The sequence below is a fragment of the Miniopterus schreibersii genome (genome assembly GCF_964146895.1).
Source record: "Miniopterus schreibersii genome assembly, contig: HAP1_SCAFFOLD_207, whole genome shotgun sequence".
NCBI classification, from domain to species: Eukaryota; Metazoa; Chordata; class Mammalia; order Chiroptera; family Miniopteridae; genus Miniopterus; species Miniopterus schreibersii.
The window spans coordinates 19,200-30,099 of record NW_027669701.1 but is presented as its reverse complement, the minus strand read 5'-3'; the positions used below and the strand labels follow the sequence as shown (position 1 = coordinate 30,099).

Here is a 10,900-nt window from a genome sequence, read left to right as displayed (position 1 = left end):
ATAACACTATACCTCATTCTATAAGAGATTTGAATTGGAAGTTTTAGTAATAGCATATTAATTTAAGTACAAATTTAGATAACTTCTATACTGAGAATAAAATATTAAAATATAAAGGTATGTACAACACATAATTAAATTCTTCTGTCATTCTGGATTTCATTATCTTAAACCAAAGGCTTCTAAATCATGCCATACACCATAAAAAGTGGGAGCACTTACTTAGGAGTAGAAGGACCCCTTGGCCATGTTCCATCTTCATTTTTCTGTTCTATTACTAACACCTGCAAATATGACACAATAAGAGTGTTTTTCTTGACCCTGATGTTAAAATAGTTTTAGAAAATTAGCTGAATTCACTGAGAAACTAAAGTAACCCTGTGATTAAGTAAAGGACTCAGTAGACAAGGTGAAGAGGTATTTGCATTTTGACTCCAAAGCTAGTCAAGGTAGACAAAAATTTAAGAAGTCAAATATAAGAAGCAACTGAACACACAAACACACACACACACACGAAGCAAACTCTTCAATAATATTATCTTTGTTTCACTTCCTAATAAGGATACTTTCAACTTTAGTGAAAAAAATTTTTTAAAAGTCCAGAATAGTGTTTATCACTAGTCAGAAAATAACTTATAAAATCTGAAAAACTTAATGCACATTTTTGGAAACACTCCTATTTCAAAATCTGGTAAATGCATGCCTAGCAAGAAGATATAATTAAATTCTCAAAGCCAGTTTTCCTAATGTACGTGATAGAAAGAATAGCCATTACATAAGATCAATCACTAAAAAGAGTTAACAAAATAAAACTATATATTTCAAATTGTCCTCTGGAGCTCCCTCAAGGCCTACTGAATGGTAACCAAGGAGAGAGGTGTATTGGTAGCCAAGAAAGAGAGCTGGCTGGAACCAGTAGAGTTCCAAATTCCTCACTCCAGCTTCAATCAGGTAACTCTCCTTTTAATTGTAATACATATTAAAATAAATTTGAAAATCACTGTTTTTATAGCCTTTCACAAAATTTGACATATAGTAGGTATTTACTAAAAAATAATTTCCCTCTGTTCCCTTGGATTTTTTAACTTGTATCATATTATTTATGTCAATAGCAGTTCAGAGCAAAGCAAGACAAAAACTTCCATATATTGGAGCACCAGGCTCTGTGTTAAGTACTAAAAATAAAATAAAAATAAATAACATGGAAAGTCCCACCAAAACAAATACCTCATAGTTTAGCTGGGGAGCTCAATATACAAATAATTGAAATACATAATGATATAAAAGTTGTACATAAACCATTATGGGAGTTAAGAGAGTAACTTTTTCTCCAAAGTAGAAAAATCCTATACCTCAAATAGATATTGAGAAAAATAGATCAGAAAAGGCTGAAGAGATGGTGACATCTGAGCTGGAATCTGGAGGATGAATAATCTGATCTGGTTAGACTACCTGATAGAATGAAATGCTTGATTTGAATATTTTGATGTTTAAAAGGACTTTTTGCTGGATGGATGAAGGGATTGGGAAGAAGGGGACAACAGGCCTATGAAACAATATGTAGGAAAGCACAGAAGTATGGATAGCATAGCATGCTTAGGGCACCATAAGTAGTTCAGTTTCGTTTTATTAGAGTGTAAATCACAAAGCAAGCATAACCTAAAGATGACGAAAGACTGGCAAAAGGTCAAACCATAACTTGCAAACTGTGTTAAGGTACCTGGACTTTAATGGAGCCAGGAAAGTGAAAAGGAAATAATAAGGTTTACATTTTAGAAAGAGTATTCTGACAGAAATATGAAGGATTGAGAGTGGGCATGCAAAACACTGGAGGCAGAGGGATTGTTAAGAAAGATAAGGGCTACAAATGACAGAGGTTAATTCAAGAAATATTTAGAAAATAGAATCAGTAGGGCTTGCTGACTGTGCCTAAACAGCTTCATTTCTCAACACATTCATTGCTTTGTATTTTATCAAACCTTCTAGCAGGAGCTGGCAAACTACAGTTCACTTAGCTCACTGACTGTCTTCGTAAATAAAATTTGTTGGAATATAGACATTTCCATTTGTTTACATATCCTCTCTATGGCTACTTTCACGCTACGAACAACAGCTGAGCTGTAGTTGTGACAGAGACCATATGGATAGCTGAACCAAAAATATTCACTATTTGATCCTTCATAGAAAGTTGGCTGACCCATCTTATTAGCTGTTGTTTTTTTAAAATGGAAAATGATTTCTTTTTATATTCAAGCTCAAGGAGGGAAACAAGTTACAGCTAGTGTCCAGCAGAGACAGGGGAGACTCAAATTAAAAAAAGGAAGCCAGAGCCAGTAGGGCCCATTATAGATTATCAGGATATCCAAAAAGTTTGTGACTCAAGAAAGCTTCATGTACGGTGTGCTTAAAATAAACAGTACTGGTAAACGATACCTGTCCTTGGTATAAACCAGCATCCTGAATGGTGCTGTCCGGTTTATTCAGTGGTTCAAACGTATTGCTCATGTACTTGTTCCACAATCTGGTCTCCTTTTCATCTGGAATATTGAAGATTTTTCTTATTTCCTTTTCAATTGTATCTAGATTTAAGGAGAAAAGATATGTAAATGTAATAAATATTGAAATATATACCACATAGAACTAAGTGCTTGCCAGCATAAAAATCCTAAATTTAAAATATTGATATAAGAATAGATGAATAAATATGTAAAAAATATATAAAAAACAATAAACAAGGTTTTTAAGACCAGGTATACTTTTAAAAAAGAAAATGGTAATTATAACTCTGACAGATGATTACTTGGGGAAACTGAGATCCCAAGAGCTAAAGGAGTTCAATCATATAACACTAAAATATAATTTATGTCATATAGTTTAAACTTTAACCTTTTACATATTATAAAACCAACATAATTTTTCTGATGATATGTAGGAATTAGAAAATAAAGTATGATTCAGAGATACTACAAATGGAAAAAATTTTAATTATAACATAACCAATTTCAGGACAATTAGTGTTAAATTGAATATAATTTACAGTTTAATTAACTAACTAAAAATAGAATATACAGACACAAAAGAAAGTGCCTTCTTTGTAGATGTCTGTATTGGTCAAAATTTCTTGTTTTCAAAGTAAAACAATATATTTTCCTTATTTTTAAATCAATTATCTGAGTGGAAGAAGTCTTTTTTTAACTGGAGCAGCTTAACCTGCTATAAAATAAGACACAGGAATATCTACATATTTGAGAGTAAAATGTAATTAAGCTTCAAACATTGGAAAGCAATATTAGAAAATACTATTAAATCTATTTAATTCTGGTCAATAACTTACTTAACTTAGACTCAAGAAAACTGTAAATATTTTACGATACATTAAGAAATATAAAATACTTCAATTTTAGAATACTTGGTTAGTTTTGGAAAAAAGACAGTATTTACAAGATACTCAACCTAATATGTTCTCTGAAGAAATATAAACACCCATGCCCATTTTACATAATTAAATTTAGTTCAATGATACTGTTTATGTTCTACTTAGCAGCTAATGTTCTTTATTAGTCTTGTAGTCAATGAGATTTTGATTAGGGCATTAAATTAGAAGTAAATCTTACAGTGTATCTTAAAACATAAAGCAAATTAGGCAGAATATTTAAATAATTACATAAACTAAATATATTGACAGCACTGTTTTCTATTTTTGGGGAGGTTGTAATTTTTTATTGCAGTGTAAATGTATACAGAAAAATGCACAAGTCACTAGTATACCATGACAAATTTGCAAAGTGGACACACGACGTATCCATCACCCAGATGAAGGAACAGAACATTATGTAGGAAGGAAGATAGCGGAAGCTTAGGAAGAGAGGCCATTTTAATCTTTCTATAAAACTAAATACTTTTTCCTGACTGTAGAAATAATTCTTGATCATTGCAAAAATTCAGGAAATACAAATAAAATGTTTACCTAAAGATAGCGACTGTTAACATTTTGATATTTCTTCTTTCAGACTTTCTTTTTTAAATTAACACAGATATTTATACATATAATATAAATGTACAAACACATATTGAAATTTCCTCTCCAATGCAATCTACTCATATATAAGAAAAGAACATTATAGGTAGAAGAAAGAGTAATGCAAAGGCCCTGTGGAGGAAATGAATCTGGCATGTTTTAGAATAGCATGGTGCACCAATGTGGCTTAAGCAGGAAAGCAAGGTAAAAATGAGACCATAAAGGTACTTATATAGGTGCACATAGAATCTTGTGAACTATAAAAGTATCCTATTTTATCTGAGTAAGAAGGAAAGCCACCGAGGAGTTTTGATCAGAGAAATGGAATGATCTAGTTGACATCTTAAATGTTGATTTTTGCTGCTAGTGAAGCACAAACTGGAAGATAGATACCAAGGGTGGGAGATCAGGCTACTGCAGCAATCCAATCCAAGGTGATAGTGGTGGTAGCAGTAGAAGCAATGCTAAGTGGTCAGACTGAGAATAGATTCTGAAGGAATGCTGAGAAGATATGCTGCTCGATTACACGCAGGGTGAAAACTAAGAGAGAATCAGAATGATACCAAGTTTTGCCCTGAGCAATTAGAAGAATGCAAGTGGTGATAACTCAGCTGGAGAAGAATGATGGTAGCAGGTTTTAGGGGGAAGTGAGAGAGTTTAGTTTCATACGTTATATCCTGGGATTCGAATCAGACACAAGTGAAGACATGGAATTAAGGGCAAGTTTTGGATAGAAGATACACATTTAAAAGACATCAATATGCAGACAAGTATTTAAAGCCAGGGAACTAAAGGAAATCACCAAGGAAAAGAGAGGAGGTCCAAGGACTAAGCACGAAGACACTCTGATGTTTTGAGATCAGGAATATATAGAGAATCTTACAAAAGACTGAGACAACGCATCTAGTGAGAATTTATGCCCTGGAAGCCATGCAAAGAGAGTGTTGTTAATTTTTCCTGGCAGATTAAGAAAATGGAAGACTTTGAAATTACCATTGAATTTATCAATGTAGAAGTATTAGAGACCATCAGAGAAGCAGTGCTAAGGGGGTGGTAGGCTTGAATGACTGATGTAGTGGGCTCAGGAGAGAATGGCAGCCGAGAAAGTGGGAGCTAGAAAGCAGAATGCTCAAATTGAAATTTGGCAAGTGCAGTTATATATAATGACAGTCATGGGAATTGGTGGCTGAGGTTGAGTGCAGAACAAGATCACTGAAATATGATTTCAATCATATGTGGGATATAAAACAGAAACTCGTAGACAAAGACAAAAGTATGGTACTTACCACAGGGAAGGGGGTGGAGGGGGTAGCAAGGGGAAAGGGGGCCAAATATATGGTGACAGAAGATGATTTGACTTTGAGTTGCGGGAACACAATGCAATATACATATCATATACCACAGAAATGTACACTTGAAACCTATATAATTTTTTTTTAAATCCTCACCAGAATATAGGTTTATTTTTAAATCCTCACCTAAGGATATGTCTTCATTGATTTTAGAGTGATAGGGATAGAAGGATGGAGGGGGGGGATGGGGAGAGAGAGAGTAACATCAATGTGAGAGAAAACATCGATCAGTTGCCTGCCGAACGCACCCTGACAGGGGATCGAACCTGAAACCTAGATATGTGCCCTAAGTGAGAACTGAACCCACAACCCTTTGGTGTATGGGATGATGCTTCACCTAACTAAGCTACTTGGCCAGGGAAAAACCTATATAACCTTATTAACCAATGTCACCCTAATAAACTAAATAAAAAATGAATATCAAGGCATTGAGGTATATTTTCCCATATATTAACCCAGCTTCATTAGGCAGTTAATGAAAATCAACTGCCAGAGGTAGAAAAATATTAATACAGATAATAGAAAATTGTGACAAATATTTCTAATAGAAACATTTAATATGAAAGTTAAGCAATTCGATAATAAATTTTGTAAACATAAAGCATTTTTCAATAAGTTTATAACAAAAATTATTTTTCAGTGTTATCCTTAGAGAAAAAACAAAACCAAATTTTATCTTCCTTACTGGAGCATGTTCAATACATAAATATATCAATTTAGGAAGAAAAATATTCAAAGGCAAAGTATTTTGGCTCTGAATGTAGTAAATTATTTAGATTCTGCTTATGGCTACCATCATTTCTATTATAAATCAATATAGGTAGTACTAGCTGAAAAAGGAATACTTTATTAATTTGGTAAAAACAGAAAACAAGTACTTATATTTCTTAATTCTATTTATATAATTTATATAGCTATATTTCATGTACACAGCTATCTTGACCATTTTTAACCACAATCTTTAAAAAGACCATAAGGAGCCCTGGCCAGTTTGGCTTAGTGGTTAGAGAGTCGGCCCAAGGACTGAAGGGTCCAGGTTTGATTCCGGCTAAGGGCACATACCTCAGTTGCAGGCTTGATCCCCGGCCCTGGTAGGGGCGCGTGTGGGAGGCAACCAATCGATGTTTCTCTCTCTTTCCCTTCCCCTTTCCCTCCCTCCCTCCCTCCCTCTCTCTCTCTCTGCCCTCCCTCCCTCCATTCCTCTCTCTCTGAAAAGCAATGGAAAAACATCCCCTGGTGAGGAAAATAAATAAATAAATAAGTAAATAAGTAAATAAATAAATCAACCAACCAACCATAAGGGAAAAATATACATTCCATATTTTCTTTCTTATTATCCAAATTTTTTGTTTCAAAATTCACTTACTTTAGAAAAACAAAATCAGCCTAATTAACACTTGCACAAATGGTGTAAGGCAGCAATTAAGACATGAGACTCTGGTATAAGACCCTTGGTTACAGAGTTGAAATACAGGCTCTATCACTTGGTATCAGGGTGAATCTAGATATGTTACACAACCTTTGGAAGCCTCAGCTTTACCACCTATAAGATGAGAATATAGTGTTGTTAAAGTTTAAATAAAAAATTCCTATAAAGTACCAAAACATAGTAAGTATTCCATAACGCTAATTACTATAACTATAACCATAAAGTCTCTAAAATTCCTGACTTGATTAATTATAGTTTTTGCAAAACTTCTTTGTTTAGAAAACAAAGTTGCTCTAATATAGACTTTCAAACTTTTAAAACTAAGACAGGAAGAAAATGTGACCTAGCATGCACATATACATACTGATTTTTCTACTGTAATATTTTCTATTCCATTCTCTTTACTCCCCAAACTGTTTAATGAATAAGTATTGATAACAAAGTTTGAAAAAATTGCTCTAATAACAAAATATTTTACGTATAAAAATTCAGTTCACATACAATTTTAAGGCATATATCCAATGTATCTAGGATTTAAAAGTACATTGATTAAATCTATGCAAATTATAAACTGAGGTAGAGATTCTTTATAAATTACATATTTCATTAATAAATTCTTTCTTAGTTAGTACTTAATGTGAGAACTCTATAATGCTTGTTCTGAATTCAGAAGTTAAACCATTTGCTAATTTTCATATAATGAATTGTAAAATACTATTCAGTAAACTAACGTTCTCAAGTAAGATTTCTGGCTGTCTCATTTTATATACAATTTTCCTATAGAAACGAGGTAAGAAGAAAATATTAAACTTTAAAAATAACTAGAAAACATTATATCAAGTATTTTAAGGGGTAGCTTCTCATTTATATTTTAATTGGCTGAACATTTCAGAGGTTAATTTCTAAATTAATTTTAATAGATTATACACGTAGGATAGAATTATAGATTTTTATTGTGCACATTTTAATGTCATGATTTATGTAGTTTTACAGACAGTAGTTTTGCTTGCCTGCAGTTTTGCTTCCTGCAGTTTCAGTTACCTGTGGTCAACTGTGGTCTGATAATATTAGATGAAAAATTCCAGAAATATGCAATTCATATATTTTAAATTGCATGTGTTCTATGTAACATGATGAAATCTCGTGCTGTCTGCTCTGTCCTACCATGGACATGAATCATTCCTTTGTCTGGCACATCCCTGCTGTATATGCTACCTGCCTGCCAGTCACTCAGTAGCTGTCTCAGTTATCAGATCAACTGTTGTAGTATTGCAGTGTTCAAACAACACTTATTTTACTTAATAATGGCCCCAAAGTGCAAGAGTAGTGATGCTGGCAATTTGGATATGCCAAAGAGATGCTATAAAGTGCTTCTTTTAAGTAACAATACAATAAAATATTTTGAGAGAGACCACATCACATAACTTTTATTACAGTATACTGTTATAACTGTTCTGTTATTATTGTTGTTAATAATCTCTTACTGTGCTTAATTTATAAATTAAACTTTATCATAGGTAAGTATGTATAGGAGGAAACATGGCACAAGTATATATAGGGTTCAGTACTATCCCTGGTTTCAGATATCCATTGCGGGTTGTGGAACTTATGCCCCACTGATAAGGGAGCACTACTGTATTATATTGAAAACTGTCAGTATTTAGTATGGAGGAATGTTTTCTATTCCTAAATATGTTCCACAAATCTAGAAGTTCAAAAGGTAAGTAATTTTTTCATAATATGATAGTTATATATGGAATTCCTAATATTTTAAGTATCCATTTTAGAAAGATGACTGAGTTTACTGAAATTGCATCAAACTTATAAATGTCCTAGAGGAATAAAGAGGATGAAAATAAAAAATTCATATATAATATTTTATATGGTGAAAACATTAGGATTAACCAAGCACTGCGTATTGAAGGATGGTACTATTTTACGAAAAATATAGATTAAAAGTATTTTCCTGCTGTGAAATGGGTGAGTGGTAAATGTCAAATGACTTATGAAATTCAGAAATACTTTTTTAAAAAAAAAATATATCTTTATTGATTTTAGAGAGAGGAAAGGAGATGGAAAGAGAGATACAGAAACATCAATGATGAGAGTCATTGGTTGGCTGCAGCCCGCAACCCGGGCATGTACCCTGACTGGGAATCGAACCCTGATCACCTAGATCCTAGGTCAACGCTCAACCGCTGAGCCACGCCCAGCCGGGCAGAAATACTTCTATTTACTTTTAATCAAAGAGTACTTAATGATTGCTTCCAACAAGGAAAACTATACAGTGCTGTAATTCATAAATGTGCTAACCTCTCCTCCTTGCTGAGGAGTTCTGTATTAAGTGTTATCTTCAATGTCCATTTACAAGTTCCAAAAAGATCAAATTATTACTATTAATCTTGTTTTCCAGTAACTTTATTTGAAAATAACTACTGTTTATGATTTTTATTTTAAGCTGTTTTTATCAAAAAGTACTATACTTTTGTTATTAAATTACTAATCACTTACTTAAAAAACATTTCACTCAATATATTCTTGATTTTATATTAAAATGTGGCTTTTAAAAAAATGAAAAAAATTACGTATATTTTAATGTAGATTTATAGATATATGAATATATACAGATATGTAGACATATAAATATACAGAGGGAGTTAGGTACACTTTTATTTCAGACTATAATTCCCTAATCTACTCCTTATAAAAGTTCTACTTTAACTTATAATTCTGTTACAAACAAAATATACATTTTCAAATGATAAACTAAAACAAACTGATGTTTTTTAAAAAAAGTAAAATGGCACAAATATTAAATTCATCTAATAATGTAAAGTAGATTTAGAAACAATAAATTCAGCTCTAAGCTAAGATATATTGCATCAAACTTGAAAATCTACATTGTTAAGCACAGACCCTTAAAATCATTATCATCCTAGTAGCATATAACAAATAAAATTATAATTAAATTTTTAATCGCAAAGATTTAAAAGATCTTGCATTACCTATTGTGTCAGCTTTGCTAAATCTTCGAGTTACAACATTGTTCATGTTTCCATTTTCACAGAGCTTCAATTCTGTGAGATATACTTCTACTTTGCAGTGCTTTACAAACATACCCTGTTCAACCACCTAAAAAAACAAAACAAAAGTGTCAGCTATAGCTCAATATATTTCACTGTCTCTAACAGAATATATTTTCTAAAGAGGCTTTAGAGAAAAGCCACAGATCTCCAATGAAAAACAGTAACTGGTAAAAATCTATCAATATAAAAGATACTGAATGTTTGAAGAAGCAAGAAACATTTTTGGAAAATTTAATATTTAACAGAATATGAATAATCACATTAAACACTAACAGTTTGGAAACGTATTCCACTGATCTATGAATATACTTAGGTACATAATGAATACATTCAGTACTTATGATGAGCAAGTTTACTCAAAATGTAAATATAGCTCTGACTAAAGATACAGACATAGCATTCAGTACTTGATCTCAAGCAGAAAAACCTTTTAAAACTTTAAGTTTTATATAATTTCAGTTAGTAATAACTGTAAAACTCTGTATGTTAAAATAAATATTTTAAAATGACTCCAAATTACCGCTGCCAAAATATTCAGCTATGCTCTGTAACTGATATGTTAGTTTACAATTCTAAGATGACTTTGACCTTTAAATGCACACTTCGTAATTCTATTTAACAAATAAAAAAAAGCTGCTAAACATGCAAGCAATAAAGCAGAAAGACAGAAAATATGTATACATTAGGGTCACCTTTTTAATAAGTATATTTCCTTTTGATCTTCTAAAGGTTAACTGTAGAGTTTCAGTCATGAATACTGTTGCTGAAAATAGTAATCAGCCTGATATGTGATACATTAGACAAATATGGCAAAAGGGAGGCTCCAAAAGACTCCTGCACTCACAAGCGTAGCATCAATTTAGTAAGAGCCTTAAAAATTTCTCTTTTACTTATAGGGAAATTGTTTTCAGCTGAAAAAATTCAAATGTAGTTTATCTAGCATTTAATGTCCAACCCAACATAATTTTTATGATACTATGTCATATACATTCTATTGCATTTATTTATTTATTTT

The 10,900-nt window shown here is 32.1% G+C and overlaps 1 protein-coding gene across 1 annotated transcript in view; it reads right to left on the bottom strand.

The window, feature by feature from the left end:
• Positions 1-218: 218 nt before the first annotated feature.
• LOC308552097 (ubiquitin carboxyl-terminal hydrolase 15-like) overlaps positions 219-10,900 on the bottom strand; it is a gene marked incomplete at both ends in the record, with an annotated part of 29,505 nt that continues 18,823 nt past the window's right edge. Inside the window, 3 exons of the mRNA XM_081163057.1 lie at positions 219-284; positions 2,434-2,579; positions 9,805-9,931. Of these exons, the coding sequence (XP_081019183.1) occupies positions 219-284; positions 2,434-2,579; positions 9,805-9,931 (339 nt within the window). The remainder of the gene's footprint in view (positions 285-2,433; positions 2,580-9,804; positions 9,932-10,900) is intronic.